The sequence below is a fragment of the Nerophis ophidion genome, linkage group LG25 (assembly GCF_033978795.1).
Source record: "Nerophis ophidion isolate RoL-2023_Sa linkage group LG25, RoL_Noph_v1.0, whole genome shotgun sequence".
Classification (NCBI taxonomy): Eukaryota; Metazoa; Chordata; class Actinopteri; order Syngnathiformes; family Syngnathidae; genus Nerophis; species Nerophis ophidion.
Window position 1 is genome coordinate 38,009,236 of NC_084635.1, and position 17,825 is coordinate 38,027,060.

Here is a 17,825-nt window from a genome sequence, read left to right on the forward strand (position 1 = left end):
AGTTCAAGTACCTAGGAGTCTTGTTCACGAGTGAGGGAAGAGTGGATCGTGAGATCGACAGGCGGATCGGTGCGGCGTCTTCAGTAATGCGGACGCTGTATCGATCCATTGTGGTGAGGAAAAAGCTGAGCTGGAAGGCAAAGCTCTCAATTTACCGGTCGATCTACGTTCCCATCACCACCTATGGTCATGAGCTTTGGGCTATGACAGAAAGGACAAGATCACGGGTACAAGCGGCCCAAATGAGTTTGGGTCTCTCCCTTAGAGATAGGGTGAGAAGCTCTGCCATCCGGGAGGAACTCAAAGTAAAGCCGCTGCTCCTCCACATGGAGAGGAGCCAGATGAGGTGGTTCACGCATCTGGTCAGGATGCCACCCGAACGCCTCCCTAGGGAGGTGTTTCGGGCACGTCCGATTGGTAGGAGGCCACGGGGAAGACCCAGGACACGTTGGGAAGACGATGTCTCCCGGCTGGCCTGGGAACGCCTCGGGATCCCCCGGGAGGAGCTGGACCAAGTAACTGGGGAGAGGGAAGTCTGGGTTTCCCTGCTTAGGCTGTTGCCCCCGCGACCCGGCCTTGGATAAGCGGAAGAAAATGGATGGATGGATGGATGGATGTTTCGACTGCCACACTACAGTGTTTTATACACACCTAACTACAATTTTAAATGGTAATATCGCAGACGATCAGCCTCAGGAAATTGTAGCTGCCAAAATGGTGATGACGACTCAAATGTGATTCATTATGCAGACCTACTAAAAGTACACATGTAGCAGATAAACACACATTGTTCAAACACAACTAAAAGTACACATGTAGCAGATAAACACACATTGTTCAAACAACTAAAAGTACACATGTAGCAGATAAACACACATTGTTCAAACACAACTAAAAGTACACATGTAGCAGATAAACACACATTGTTCAAACAAAACACAAACTTAAAGGCCTACTGAAAGCCACTACTAGCGACCACGCAGTCTGATAGTTTATATATCAATGATGAAATATTAATATTGCAACACATGCCAATACGGCCGCTTTAGTTTACTAAATTGCTATTTTAAATTTTGCGTGGAAATAACCTGCTGAAACGTCGCGGTTTGATGACGCCTGCGTGTGACGTCACGGATTGTAGAGGACATTTTGATCTAGCATTGTTCCCAGCTATTAATCGTCTGTTTTCATCACATAATTCCACAGTATTCTGGACATCTGGGTCAATGAATCTTTTGCAATTTGTTCAATGAACAATGGAGACGTCAAAGAAGAAAGCTGCAGGTGGGAAGCGGTGTATTGTGGCCGACTTTAGCAACACAAACACAGCCGGTGTTTCATTGTTTACATTCGCGGAAGATGACGGTGAAGCTTTACTATGGAACAGAGATGTCAAGCGAACACGGTTGGATTGGACCACACACACACACACACACACACACACACACACACACAAACAGTTGTATTTGTTCCCTTCTTGAGACATCCGAATAATGCCTACCTTTTTAGGAGCAGCCTTTCTGGCTATATAAAGGTTTGTATTTACAACATTCATGAGTTTTCCTTGCCCTTATGTGGGCCTACCGAGGATGTCGTAGTGGTTTGTGCAGCCCTTTGAGACACTAGTGATTTAGGGCTATATAAGTAAACATTGACTGACTGATTGATTTACATCTAACACAATTTCCCAACTCATATGGAAACGGGGTTTGTACTTTATGTGTAGTTTTGAAGTCTAAATGCCTCCATGTAGATTTGGGACTTGTGCAGATCCTAAATACACAACATCAGGTAAGGAAAGCAGGTCCTTCATCGAGTAGAAAAAGAAAAGTAGAGGAGGAGATCCACAATGCTATTTTCTTCTCTGACTGTCTTGTTGGAAATGTGAGGCAAGAAGCACAGTTGGAACTCCCTTGACTGCATGCAATGAGCTAATCGTGTGTGTGTGTGTGTGTGTGTGTGTGTGTGTGTGTGTGTGTGTGTGTGTGTGTGTGACTCACTCAGGTCATTGTTCTTGGTGATGGCAGCAGCAGCTCTGGAGCGTGGTCCTTGCTTGGTGAAGTGGTAGCCAAACTTCACGATGCTGTTGTTCTCCTCCAACATTTTAGCAATCTCCATCTCCACGTTGGTGCCCAGCTGCTGCCTCTGGACCACAGACAAGTTATTCAGTCCAGGACATGTCACATATGTACAGGAAGACACTTTTCCACCATCATGTGTCCAAGCTTGGCATCAAGAGGTCTTCACGTCAGGCTAGGAATGCCGCAAAGACATGAAACAAAAACTTTTATGTAGGTCTCACTTAGACCTACATTTTAATAATTGACAGCCTGCAGAAAAATCAACAGGAAGTTGGCAATTACCCCTTCAAAATAAAAGTTTTGTGAAAACCCGTCACCTTTTTTCAAACGAAAACTCCTCCGAGTGCGTTTGTCGTTTCGGCTTCAAACTCGCACAGGAGAGAGTTTGGACCCTTCTGATTAAAAGTATAGATCAGAGTTTTGATTACTGCTCCGGTTTTGATTTTACGTGCCTTCAAAGAACACCCGCACACATTTTCCTAAAAAATGTCATTTTTGCCTCTTTCATCTGTAATTTGACCCCTTTACAATGCGTCAAACCTCACCAAACTTGGCACACACATCAGGACTGGCAACAATTGCGAGCTAATAAAAAAACCAAACCCCAAAACTCAAAATTGTGCTCTAACGCCCCCTAGGAATACAACACAGACATACTGCTCCTAGGAAGAAAACACAGACAAAACCGCTTGTAACTTCCGGTAGGAATGTCAAAGAGACATGAAACCAAAAACACTATGTAGGTCTCATTTAGACCTACATTTTAATAATTAACATACTTTAGCAAAAATCAACAGGAAGTTTGATATTTTCACTTCAATACAACAACTGCATTACTTTCACAATGCATTAGATTCTCAAAATAGTGGCACCAAGGCGTCTTCTACCGCTTATCCGGCCGTGGGTTTCGGGGGCAGCAGCCAAAGGCGGACCCGACCAACGCTGCTTGCAGTTTTAATTTACTTTTGTTTCACCAAGATGGCATCGCTGTAGTGGGTGATGGTTTTCATGACTGTTTTTACCTTTTGGATCGGGCCCCTTAGGGACTGCACAACAAGAGGAGGCATTTTAGGGTCTTCTGCACTACTTTTTGGATCAGCCGGGGTGGAGCCTTTTGGCTGTGGCGATGTTTGCACCAGAGACCAGTTACTGGCTCTCTGCCACACCAGAGTCCGCGTGGAGAGACCACAGGACAAGCGGAGGTAGAAAGGAGCTGCAAAGGATAGAGGAGCTTCACAGAGTTGAATGTGTTGGACACTTGGGTCTCCCGAGACACAGATCTTCAGCTGTGTGGGAAGCCTAAGACAAAGTCTGCTCTCTCTTTGTAGAGTCTGTTCTTGTCTCTGGCCGTGCTAGTGGTAGACCATGTTCATACCCTTGATGTTCCATGGCCTCTAACCCTACTTCTCCCTAACATTTCTACTCCTAGCCTCAAGTTCTCATCCCCGTCCCAACAACTTGGGGCTGTACAAGAGACCGTAGCCCTAAATGGCCCAAGGGACCTTGACATCTCCAGGGATGGCTCAAGACTAAAATGGAGAAGCTGGGATGATAGTAATGGTGATACAATTCACTCCTGGCATGGCCTCGCTCCTTCACAGCTCATTTCACCCTGAATAGTCTGCCCTGACCCAATACACCAATGACTGGTCCTCAGCCTCCATTATCAGTGATCCTTGGTCCAAGCCCACAGCAACCCTAGTAACCAGGACACCTCCATCATCTCAATCCAATCATTCTTTGCATCTCCAGAAGATCATATGGGCTATCCCAAACTTACTGGGAAATGATCCTGCTGATAAGCAGGCAAAGATTGGCTCATCCATGCCGCAAACCAACCATCAGTAGGAACTGACCCTTTTCACACACTTCTATCCCACCTATTCCACAACCCAACCATCAGTAGGAACCTACTCCTTTCACACACTTCTAACTCTCCTATCCCACAATCCAACTATCTGCAGGAACTGACTTCCTTCACACACTTCTAACCCTCCTATTTCACAAACTAACCATCTGCAGTAACTGACTCCTTTTACACACTTCTAACCCACCTATTCCACAACCCAACCATTAGTAGGAACCGACTCCTTTCACACACTTCTAACCCTCCTATCCCACAATCCAACTATCAGCAGGAACCCTTCTAACCCTCCTATACCACAACCCAACTATCAGCATGAACTGACTCCTTTTACACACTTCTAACCTTCCTAATTCACAAACTAACCATATGCAGGAACTGACTCCTTTTAAACACTTCTAACTTTCCTAATTCACAATCCAACTATCTGCAAGAACTGACTCCTTTCACACACTTCTAACCCTCCTATTCCACAAACTAACCATCTTCAGGAACTGACTCCCTTTACACACTTCTTACCCTATCCCACAACCCAACCATCTTCAGGAACTGACTCCCTTCACACAGATCTAACCCTCCTATCCCACAATGTGCAGGAAACGACTCCCTTCACACAGATCTAACCCTCCTATCCCACAATCCAACTATCTACAAGAACTGACTCCCTTCACACAGATCTAACCCTCCTATCCCACAATCCAACTATCTACAGAAACTGACTCCCTTCACACACATCTAACCCTCCTATCCCGCAATCCAACTATCTACAAGAACTGACTCCCTTCACACACATCTAACCCTCCTATCCCGCAATCCAACTATCTACAAGAACTGACTCCCTTCACACACATCTAACCCTCCTATCCCGCAATCCAACTATCTACAAGAACTGACTCCCTTCACACAGATCTAACCCTCCTATCCCACAATCCAACTATCTACAGGAACTGACTCCCTTCACACACTTCTAACCCTCCTATCCCACAATCCAACTATCTGCAGGAACTTACTCCCTTCACACACTTGTAACCCCCCTATTCCACAAACTAACCGTCTGCCGGAACTGACTCCTTTCACACACTTCTAACCGTATGCCACAATCCAACTATCTACAAGAACTGACTCCCTTCACACACTTCTAACCCTCCTATCCCACAATCCAACTATCTACAAGAACTGACTCCCTTCACACAGATCTAACCCTCCTATCCCACAATGTGCAGGAAACGACTCCTTTCACACAGATCTAACCCTCCTATTCCACAATCCAACTATCTACAAGAACTGACTCCCTCCACACAGATCTAACCCTCCTATCCCACAATCCAACTATCTACAAGAACTGACTCCCTTCACACAGATCCAACCCTCCTATCCCACAATCCAACTATCTACAAGAACTGACTCCCTTCACACAGATCTAACCCTCCTATCCCACAATGTGCAGGAAACTACTCCTTTCACACACTTCTAACCCTCCTATTCCACAATCCAACTATCTACAAGAACTGACTCCCTCCACACAGATCTAACCCTCCTATCCCACAATCCAACTATCTACAAGAACTGACTCCCTTCACACAGATCCAACCCTCCTATCCCACAATCCAACTATCTACAAGAACTGACTCCCTTCACACAGATCTAACCCTCCTATCCCACAACCCAACCATCAGCAGGAACTGACTCCCTTCACACAGATCTAACCCTCCTATCCCACAATCCAACTATCTACAAGAACTGACTCCCTTCACACAGATCTAACCCTCCTATCCCACAATCCAACTATCTACAGGAACTGACTCACTATCTTCACACAGATCTAACCCTCCTATCCCACAATCCAACTATCTGCAAGAACTGACTCCTTTCACACAGATCCAACCCTCCTATCCCACAAACCAACCATCTGCAAGAACTGAGTCCTTTCATATACTTCAAACCCTCAGGACCCAGGACAATGGACTGGACTTTCACATGAAGTCTAGACCCAGGACAATGGACTAGACTGGGGGTGGTCCCTTCCAAGGTCTCTGGTTGTTCCCATTGGGTTGAGTTTTTTCTTGCCCTGATGTGGGACCTGAGCAGAGGATGTGGTTGTGGCTTGTGCAGCCCTTTGAGACAATACAGAAGGCAACGTTGACGAGGGCACTGCCTGAACGTGGCTGTTAAACCGTCCGGTCATATGTTTGTACTTTTGTAGCTGTATGTAGAAATGGGACAGCTGAAGTCTCTACTTTTTAAATGTTCTTTTATGTTTTCATGTGTTTACATTACTTGAATATACCTTCTTTTCTTTCATGTTGTCTCTTGTTTCACATGACTTTGTGTTCTCTTTATGTTGTCTCTGTGTTCTTTTTAATATTATTATGTTGTCTCTTTTTTACAGGACTTTGTGTCCTTTAATGTTCTCTCTCGTTTTACACCACTGAGTACTTTTATATTGTCTTGTTCTACATGAAGTAATGTACTTTGTGTACTTTTGTGTTGTCTCTTATTTTACATGACTACTTTGTATTATTTTATGTTCCATCTTGTTCTACAAGACTTTGTGTACTTTTATGTTCCATCTTGTATTAGCAGACTGTGTACTTTGTGTTCTTTTATGTTCCATCTTGTTCTACAAGACTTTGTGTACTTTTATGTTCCATCTTGTATTAGCAGACTGCGTACTTTGTGTACTTTTATGTTCCATCATGTATTAGCAGACTGTGTACTTTGTGTACTTTTATGTTCCATCTTGTATTAGCAGACTGTGTATTTTGTGTACTTTTATGTTCCATCTTGTATTAGCAGACTGTGTACTTTGTGTACTTTTATGTTCCATCTTGTATTAGCAGACTGTGTACTTTGTGTACTTTTATGTTCCATCTTGTATTAGCAGACTGTGTACTTTGTGTACTTTTATGTTCCATCTTGTATTAGCAGACTGTGTACTTTGTGTACTTTTATGTTCCATCATGTATTAGCAGACTGTGTACTTTGTGTACTTTTATGTTCCATCTTGTATTAGCAGACTGTGTACTTTGTGTACTTTTATGTTCCATCTTGTATTAGCAGACTGTGTACTTTGTGTACTTTTATGTTCCATCATGTATTAGCAGACTGTGTACTTTGTGTACTTTTATGTTCCATCTTGTATTAGCAGACTGTGTACTTTGTGTACTTTTATGTTCCATCTTGTATTAGCAGACTGTGTACTTTGTGTACTTTTATGTTCCATCTTGTATTAGCAGACTGTGTACTTTGTGTACTTTTATGTTCCATCATGTATTAGCAGACTGTGTACTTTGTGTACTTTTATGTTCCATTTTGTATTAGCAGACTGTGTACTTTGTGTTCTTTTATGTTCCATCTTGTATTAGCAGACTGTGTACTTTGTGTACTTTTATGTTCCATCTTGTATTAGCAGACTGTGTACTTTGTGTACTTTTATGTTCCATCTTGTATTAGCAGACTGTGTACTTTGTGTACTTTTATGTTCCATCTTGTATTAGCAGACTGTGTACTTTGTGTACTTTTATGTTCCATCTTGTATTAGCAGACTGTGTACTTTGTGTACTTTTATGTTCCATCTTGTATTAGCAGACTGTGTACTTTGTGTACTTTTATGTTCCATCTTGTATTAGCAGACTGTGTACTTTGTGTACTTTTATGTTCCATCTTGTATTAGCAGACTGTGTACTTTGTGTACTTTTATGTTCCATCATGTATTAGCAGACTGTGTATTTGTACCTCTGTGGGACAACTAGAGTCTGTCCATAAAAAATAAAACATGTTTGTCTTTAATTACATCAAACTTTTGTGTTTTATTTGGGGTTGAATGGAGGCTTTTAGCAACTATAATAACAAATTGATCCTACAATATAATCTCTTTTAGTGAGTATAACATATTGATCCTCCAGTATCTTCTCTAACTGACCTGGTTGTCCATCTTGATCCTCCAGTATCTTCTCTAACTGACCTGGTTGTCTATCTTGATCCTCCAGTATCTTCTCTAACTGACCTGGTTGTCTATCTTGATCCTCCAGTATCTTCTCTAACTGACCTGGTTGTCTATCTTGATCCTCCAGTATCTTCTCTAACTGACCTGGTTGTCTATCTTGATCCTCCAGTATCTTCTCTAACTGACCTGGTTGTCTATCTTGATCCTCCAGTATCTTCTCTAACTGACCTGGTTGTCTATCTTGATCCTCCAGTATCGTCTCTAACTGACCTGGTTGTCTATCTTGATCCTCCAGTATCTTCTCTAACTGACCTGGTTGTCTATCTTGATCCTCCAGTATCTTCTCTAACTGACCTGGTTGTCTATCTTGATCCTCCAGTATCTTCTCTAACTGACCTGGTCGTCTATGTTGATCTTCCAGTATCTTCTCTAACTGACCAGCTTGTCTATCTTGATCCTCCAGTATCTTCTCTAACTGACCTGGTTGTCTATCTTGATCCTCCAGTATCTTCTCTAATTGACCTGGTTGTCTATGTTGATCCTCCAGTATCTTCTCTAACTGACCTGATTGTCTATCTTGATCCTCCAGTATCTTCTCTAACTGACCTGGTTGTCTATCTTGATCCTCCAGTATCTTCTCTAACTGACCTGGTTGTCTATCTTGATCCTCCAGTATCTTCTCTAACTGACCTGGTTGTCTATCTTGATCCTCCAGTATCGTCTCTAACTGACCTGGTTGTCTATCTTGATCCTCCAGTATCTTCTCTAACTGACCTGGTTGTCTATCTTGATCCTCCAGTATCTTCTCTAACTGACCTGGTTGTCTATGTTGACCCTCCAGTATCTTCTCTAACTGACCTGGTCGTCTATGTTGATCCTCCAGTATCTTCTCTAACTGACCTGGTCGTCTATGTTGATCCTCCAGTATCTTCTCTAACTGACCTGGTTGTCTATGTTGATCCTCCAGTATCTTCTCTAACTGACCTGGTTGTCTATGTTGATCCTCCAGTATCTTCTCTAACTGACCTGGTTGTCTATGTTGATCCTCCAGTATGTTCTCTAACTGACCTGGTTGTCTATCTTGATCCTCCAGTATCTTCTCTAACTGACCTGGTCGTCTATCTTGATCCTCCAGTATCTTCTCTAACTGACCTGGTCGTCTATGTTGATCCTCCAGTATCTTCTCTAACTGACCTGGTTGTCTATCTTGATCCTCCAGTATCTTCTCTAACTGACCTGGTTGTCTATCTTGATCCTCCAGTATCTTCTCTAACTGACCTGGTCGTCTATCTTGATCCTCCAGTATCTTCTCTAACTGACCTGGTCGTCTATGTTGATCCTCCAGTATCTTCTCTAACTGACCTGGTTGTCTATCTTGATCCTCCAGTATCTTCTCTAACTGACCTGGTTGTCTATCTTGATCCTCCAGTATCTTCTCTAACTGACCTGGTTGTCTATCTTGATCCTCCAGTATCTTCTCTAACTGACCTGGTTGTCTATCTTGATCCTCCAGTATCGTCTCTAACTGACCTGGTTGTCTATCTTGATCCTCCAGTATCTTCTCTAACTGACCTGCTTGTCTATCTTGATCCTCCAGTATCTTCTCTAACTGACCTGCTTGTCTATCTTGATCCTCCAGTATCTTCTCTAACTGACCTGGTCGTCTATGTTGACCCTCCAGTATCGTCTCTAACTGACCTGGTTGTCTATCTTGATCCTCCAGTATCTTCTCTAACTGACCTGGTTGTCTATCTTGATCCTCCAGTATCGTCTCTAACTGACCTGGTTGTCTATCTTGATCCTCCAGTATCTTCTCTAACTGACCTGCTTGTCTATCTTGATCCTCCAGTATCTTCTCTAACTGACCTGGTTGTCTATGTTGACCCTCCAGTATCTTCTCTAACTGACCTGGTCGTCTATGTTGATCCTCCAGTATCTTCTCTAACTGACCTGGTTGTCTATGTTGATCCTCCAGTATCTTCTCTAACTGACCTGGTTGTCTATGTTGATCCTCCAGTATCTTCTCTGACTGACCTGGTTGTCTATCTTGATCCTCCAGTATCTTCTCTAACTGACCTGCTTGTCTATCTTGATCCTCCAGTATCTTCTCTAACTGACCTGCTTGTCTATCTTGATCCTCCAGTATCTTCTCTAACTGACCTGGTTGTCTATGTTGATCCTCCAGTATCTTCTCTAACTGACCTGGTTGTCTATATTGATCCTCCAGTATCTTCTCTAACTGACCTGGTTGTCTATATTGATCCTCCAGTTTCTTCTCTAACTGACCTGCTTGTCTATCTTGACCCTCCAGTATCTTCTCTAACTGACCTGGTTGTCTATCTTGATCCTCCAGTATCTTCTCTAACTGACCTGGTTGTCTATGTTGATCCTCCAGTATCTTCTCTAACTGACCTGGTTGTCTATGTTGACCCTCCAGTATCTTCTCTAACTGACCTGGTTGTTTATCTTGATCCTCAAGTATCTTCTCTAACTGACCTGGTTGTTTATCTTGATCCTCCAGTATCTTCTCTAACTGACCTGGTTGTCTATCTTGATCCTCCAGTATCTTCTCTAACTGACCTGGTCGTCTATGTTGATCCTCCAGTATCTTCTCTTACTGACCTGGTCGTCTATGTTGATCCTCCAGTATCTTCTCTAACTGACCTGGTTGTCTATGTTGATCCTCCAGTATCGTCTCTAACTGACCTGATCATCTATGTTGATCCTCCAGTATCGTCTCTAACCGACCTGGTTGTCTATCTTGATCCTCCAGTATCTTCTCTAACTGACCTGGTTGTCTATCTTGATCCTCCAGTATCTTCTCTAACTGACCTGGTTGTCTATATTGATCCTCCAGTATCTTCTCTAACTGACCTGGTTGTCTATGTTGATCCTCCAGTATCTTCTCTAACTGACCTGGTTGTCTATGTTGATCCTCCAGTATCTTCTCTGACTGACCTGGTTGTCTATCTTGATCCTCCAGTATCTTCTCTAACTGACCTGCTTGTCTATCTTGATCCTCCAGTATCTTCTCTAACTGACCTGCTTGTCTATCTTGATCCTCCAGTATCTTCTCTAACTGACCTGGTTGTCTATGTTGATCCTCCAGTATCTTCTCTAACTGACCTGGTTGTCTATATTGATCCTCCAGTATCTTCTCTAACTGACCTGGTTGTCTATATTGATCCTCCAGTTTCTTCTCTAACTGACCTGCTTGTCTATCTTGACCCTCCAGTATCTTCTCTAACTGACCTGGTTGTCTATCTTGATCCTCCAGTATCTTCTCTAACTGACCTGGTTGTCTATGTTGATCCTCCAGTATCTTCTCTAACTGACCTGGTTGTCTATGTTGACCCTCCAGTATCTTCTCTAACTGACCTGGTTGTTTATCTTGATCCTCAAGTATCTTCTCTAACTGACCTGGTTGTTTATCTTGATCCTCCAGTATCTTCTCTAACTGACCTGGTTGTCTATCTTGATCCTCCAGTATCTTCTCTAACTGACCTGGTTGTCTATCTTGATCCTAAAGTATCTTCTCTAACTGACCTGGTTGTCTATGTTGATCCTCCAGTATCTTCTCTAACTGACCTGGTCGTCTATGTTGATCCTCCAGTATCTTCTCTTACTGACCTGGTCGTCTATGTTGATCCTCCAGTATCTTCTCTAACTGACCTGGTTGTCTATGTTGATCCTCCAGTATCGTCTCTAACTGACCTGATCATCTATGTTGATCCTCCAGTATCGTCTCTAACCGACCTGGTTGTCTATCTTGATCCTCCAGTATCTTCTCTAACTGACCTGGTTGTCTATGTTGATCCTCCAGTATCTTCTCTAACTGACCTGGTTGTCTATATTGATCCTCCAGTATCTTCTCTAACTGACCTGGTTGTCTATATTGATCCTCCAGTTTCTTCTCTAACTGACCTGCTTGTCTATCTTGACCCTCCAGTATCTTCTCTAACTGACCTGGTTGTCTATCTTGATCCTCCAGTATCTTCTCTAACTGACCTGGTTGTCTATGTTGATCCTCCAGTATCTTCTCTAACTGACCTGGTTGTCTATGTTGACCCTCCAGTATCTTCTCTAACTGACCTGGTTGTTTATCTTGATCCTCAAGTATCTTCTCTAACTGACCTGGTTGTTTATCTTGATCCTCCAGTATCTTCTCTAACTGACCTGGTTGTCTATCTTGATTCTCCAGTATCTTCTCTAACTGACCTGGTTGTCTATCTTGATCCTAAAGTATCTTCTCTAACTGACCTGGTTGTCTATGTTGATCCTCCAGTATCTTCTCTAACTGACCTGGTCGTCTATGTTGATCCTCCAGTATCTTCTCTTACTGACCTGGTCGTCTATGTTGATCCTCCAGTATCTTCTCTAACTGACCTGGTTGTCTATGTTGATCCTCCAGTATCGTCTCTAACTGACCTGATCATCTATGTTGATCCTCCAGTATCGTCTCTAACCGACCTGGTTGTCTATCTTGATCCTCCAGTATCTTCTCTAACTGACCTGGTTGTCTATCTTGATCCTCCAGTATCTTCTCTAACTGACCTGCTTGTCTATGTTGATCCTCCAGTATCTTCTCTAACTGACCTGGTTGTCTATATTGATCCTCCAGTATCTTCTCTAACTGACCTGGTTGTCTATCTTGATCCTCCAGTATCTTCTCTAACTGACCTGGTTGTCTATCTTGATCCTCCAGTATCTTCTCTAACTGACCTGGTTGTCTATCTTGATCCTCCAGTATCTTCTCTAACTGACCTGGTTGTCTATCTTGATCCTCCAGTATCTTCTCTAAAAGACCTGCTTGTCTATCTTGACCCTCCAGTATCTTCTCTAACTGACCTGGTTGTCTATGTTGACCCTCCAGTATCTTCTCTAACTGACCTGGTTGTTTATCTTGATCCTCAAGTATCTTCTCTAACTGACCTGGTTGTTTATCTTGATCCTCTAGTATCTTCTCTAACTGACCTGGTTGTTTATCTTGATCCTCTAGTATCTTCTCTAACTGACCTGGTTGTTTATCTTGATCCTCCAGTATCTTCTCTAACTGACCTGGTCGTCTATGTTGATCCTCCAGTATCTTCTCTAACTGACCTGGTTGTCTATGTCGATCCTCCAGTATCTTCTCTAACTGACCTGGTCGTCTATGTTGATCCTCCAGTATCTTCTCTAACTGACCTGGTTGTCTATCTTGATCCTCCAGTATCTTCTCTAACTGACCTGGTTGTCTATGTTGATCCTCCAGTATCGTCTCTACCTGACCTGGTCGTCTATGTTGATCCTCCAGTATCTTCTCTAACTGACCTGGTTGTTTATCTTGATCCTCCAGTATCTTCTCTAACCGACCTGGTCGTCTATGTTGATCCTCCAGTATCTTCTCTAACTGACCTGGTTGTCTATCTTGATCCTCCAGTATCTTCTCTAACCGACCTGGTCGTCTATGTTGATCCTCCAGTATCTTCTCTAACTGACCTGGTCGTCTATCTTGATCCTCCAGTATCTTCTCTAACTGACCTGGTTGTCTATCTTGATCCTCCAGTATCTTCTCTAACTGACCTGCTTGTCTATCTTGATCCTCCAGTATCTTCTCTAACTGACCTGGTTGTCTATGTTGATCCTCCAGTATCTTCTCTAACTGACCTGGTTGTCTATGTTGACCCTCCAGTATCTTCTCTAACTGACCTGGTTGTTTATCTTGATCCTCCAGTATCTTCTCTAACTGACCTGGTTGTCTATCTTGATCCTCCAGTATCTTCTCTAACTGACCTGGTTGTCTATCTTGATCCTCCAGTATCTTCTCTAAAAGACCTGCTTGTCTATCTTGACCCTCCAGTATCTTCTCTAACTGACCTGGTTGTCTATGTTGACCCTCCAGTATCTTCTCTAACTGACCTGGTTGTTTATCTTGATCCTCAAGTATCTTCTCTAACTGACCTGGTTGTTTATCTTGATCCTCTAGTATCTTCTCTAACTGACCTGGTTGTTTATCTTGATCCTCTAGTATCTTCTCTAACTGACCTGGTTGTTTATCTTGATCCTCCAGTATCTTCTCTAACTGACCTGGTCGTCTATGTTGATCCTCCAGTATCTTCTCTAACTGACCTGGTTGTCTATGTTGATCCTCCAGTATCTTCTCTAACTGACCTGGTCGTCTATGTTGATCCTCCAGTATCTTCTCTAACTGACCTGGTTGTCTATCTTGATCCTCCAGTATCTTCTCTAACTGACCTGGTTGTCTATGTTGATCCTCCAGTATCGTCTCTACCTGACCTGGTCGTCTATGTTGATCCTCCAGTATCTTCTCTAACTGACCTGGTTGTTTATCTTGATCCTCCAGTATCTTCTCTAACCGACCTGGTCGTCTATGTTGATCCTCCAGTATCTTCTCTAACTGACCTGGTTGTCTATCTTGATCCTCCAGTATCTTCTCTAACCGACCTGGTCGTCTATGTTGATCCTCCAGTATCTTCTCTAACTGACCTGGTCGTCTATCTTGATCCTCCAGTATCTTCTCTAACTGACCTGGTTGTCTATCTTGATCCTCCAGTATCTTCTCTAACTGACCTGCTTGTCTATCTTGATCCTCCAGTATCTTCTCTAACTGACCTGGTTGTCTATGTTGATCCTCCAGTATCTTCTCTAACTGACCTGGTTGTCTATCTTGATCCTCCAGTATCTTCTCTAAAATACCTGGTTGTCTATTTTGATCCTCCAGTATCTTCTCTAACTGACCTGGTTGTCTATCTTGATCCTCCAGTATCGTCTCTAACTGACCTGGTTGTCTATCTTGATCTCCGTCAGCGTGTCGTTGTCTCGCAGCGCGTGGATGAGCGTCTGAATGCCAGCACCGGTGATGAAGTTGGACTCCAAGTTCAAGCTGTGCAGCGTCTTGTTCTCCCTCAGCATGTCAGCCAAGGCCTGCAGAGACAAGACTGGGAAGGTGAAGTCCCTCAGGTGTCGGAGGACCACGGCTGCTCACCACTGCGACGGGGTCGTTACTCCGCGTGGCCGCCATGCTGAACTTGCTCACATGCGTGTTCTTCTCCATGGCTTTGGCCAGGTCTTTGAGGGTGGGGATAGGAATGTTCTGGAGCAGCAGTGCCAGAGTTAGGTTCCAGCCCACAGCGGCGTGATGACCACACACACACCTACCTTCATGTTGTTCAAGTTCACCTCCACTAGGGAGGGGTCGTTGCCTTTGATCCTGCTCAGGGTTTCTTCTACATTTGTGGGGTTGGGGGGCTCGTCAAAGACGGGGTTCATCTTCTCACCTTTCACCACATCTTCAGAAGAACAAGGTTAGCATGCAGCCAGAAAGGAGCGGGTGTTCTTCATACTTCTACTCACTGTTGTAACCTCCTGTGCCATCGTAGCTCTGAGTGCTGGTGACCAGCGTGTGGACGCCCAGGATGGCTGCACACACACACACACACACCTGTCAGCCTCTCAAGGTCACCACCAAGCAAGTCTTCATTACCTGCGAGGTCACACAGTTCTGTATCTGTGGCGCTGGACAGGGCCTCCTCTAACTCTGGGTCGATGGTGGTGACGTCCTCCTGCCGGCTTTCTACCGGCTTCTGCTTGGGAATAAAGACTTTACCTGGGAGAGAAAAACATGACACACTATAATAAGAATAAAGACTTTACCAAGGAGAAAAAAACATGACACACTATAAGAATAAAGACTTTACCTGGAAGAGAAAAACATGACAGACTATAATAAGAATAAAGACTTTACCTGGGAGAGAAAAACATGACACACTATAATAAGAATAAAGACTTTACCTAGGAGAGAAAAACATGACACACTATAATAAGAATAAAGACTTTACCTGGGAGAGAAAAACATGACACACTATAATAAGAATAAAGACTTTACCTGGAAGAGAAAAACATGACACACTATAATAAGAATAAAGACTTTACCTGGGAGGGATAAACATGACACACTATAATAAGAATAAAGTCTTTACCTGGGAGAGATAAACATGACACACTATAATAAGAATAAAGACTTTACCTGGGAGAGAAAAACATGACACACTATAATAAGAATAAAGACTTTACCTAGGAGAGAAAAACATGACACACTATAATAAGAATAAAGTCTTTACCTGGGAGATATAAACATGACACACTATAATAAGAATAAAGTCTTTACCTGGGAGAGATAAACATGACACACTATAATAAGAATAAAGACTTTACCAAGGAGAGAAAAACATGACACACTATAATAAGAATAAAGACTTTACCTAGGAGAGAAAAACATGACACACTATAATAAGAATAAAGTCTTTACCTGGGAGATATAAACATGACACACTATAATAAGAATAAAGTCTTTACCTAGGAGAGAAAAACATGACACACTATAATAAGAATAAAGTCTTTACCTGGGAGATATAAACATGACACACTATAATAAGAATAAAGTCTTTACCTGGGAGATATAAACATGACACACTATAATAAGAATAAAGACTTTACCTAGGAGAGAAAAACATGACACACTATAATAAGAATAAAGTCTTTACCTGGGAGAGATAAACATGACACACTATAATAAGAATAAAGACTTTACCAAGGAGAGAAAAACATGACACACTATAATAAGAATAAAGACTTTACCTAGGAGAGAAAAACATGACACACTATAATAAGAATAAAGTCTTTACCTGGGAGAGATAAACATGACACACTATAATAAGAATAAAGACTTTACCTGGGAGAGAAAAACATGACACACTATAATAAGAATAAAGACTTTACCTAGGAGAGAAAAACATGACACACTATAATAAGAATAAAGTCTTTACCTGGGAGATATAAACATGACACACTATAATAAGAATAAAGACTTTACCAAGGAGAGAAAAACATGACACACTATAATAAGAATAAAGACTTTACCTAGGAGAGAAAAACATGACACACTATAATAAGAATAAAGACTTTACCTGGGAGAGAAAAACAGGACAAACTACAATAACTGGTCCATCAGGTTCTTGAGAATGTTCCAGTACTACAAAGCAGTTTTAAAAGTGACCTTGAGACATGCGACCTTAAAGTGCTGTTTCCCTTTCATTGGAATGTGGTCACACAAATTAGTCAAATGCCTTTTTTTTTTTTATTGCTTCTCACCATTTTGAAGACTCAATTAATTCACTTGCATAAGACTCATTTCTCTTTCTGTAGACACACGTTTGTTCAGCACACACAAAACACACATATATATATACCCATCCATCCATCCATCCATCCATCCATCCATCATCTTCCGCTTATCCAAGGTCGGGTCGCGGGGGCAGCAGCCTAAGCAGGGAAACCCAGACTTCCCTCTCCCCAGCCACTTCGTCTAGCTCTTCCCGGGGGATCCCGAGGCGTTCCCAGGCCAGCCGGGAGACATAGTCTTCCCAACGTGTCCTGGGTCTTCCCCGTGGCCTCCTACCAGTTGGACGTGCCCTAAACACCTCCCTAGGGAGGCGTTCGGGTGGCATCCTGACCAGATGCCCAAACCACCTCATCTGGCTCCTCTCCATGTGGAGGAGCAGCGGCTTTACTTTGAGTTCCTCCCGGATGGCAGAGCTTCTCACCCTATCTCTAAGGGAGAGCCCCAAACTCATTTGGGCCGCTTGTACCCGTGATCTTATCCTTTCGGTCATGACCCAAAGCTCATGACCATAGGTGAGGATGGGAACGTAGATCGACCGGTAAATTGAGAGCTTTGCCTTCCGGCTCAGCTCCTTCTTCACCACAACGGATCGGTACAACGTCCGCATTACTGAAGACGCCGCACCGATCTGCCTGTCGATCTCACCATCCACTCTTCCCTCACTCGTGAACAAGACTCCTAGGTACTTGAACTCCTCCACTTGGGGCAGGGTCTCCTCCCCAACCCGGAGATGGTACTCCACCCTTTTCTGGG

General features: G+C 43.1%; 1 protein-coding gene across 2 annotated transcripts in view; it reads right to left on the minus strand.

Moving 5' to 3' along the window:
• The window catches only part of tmod2 (tropomodulin 2), a 55,641-nt gene that overhangs the window by 11,015 nt on the left and 26,801 nt on the right, over positions 1-17,825 (minus strand). For both annotated transcript variants that reach the window (XM_061887549.1, XM_061887550.1), the window contains exons 4-9: positions 15,375-15,497; positions 15,245-15,310; positions 15,050-15,180; positions 14,877-14,984; positions 14,672-14,815; positions 2,001-2,145 (exon numbers count right to left, since the gene is read on the minus strand). In XM_061887549.1, coding sequence (XP_061743533.1) covers positions 2,001-2,145; positions 14,672-14,815; positions 14,877-14,984; positions 15,050-15,180; positions 15,245-15,310; positions 15,375-15,497 — 717 coding nt within the window. The remainder of the gene's footprint in view (positions 1-2,000; positions 2,146-14,671; positions 14,816-14,876; positions 14,985-15,049; positions 15,181-15,244; positions 15,311-15,374; positions 15,498-17,825) is intronic.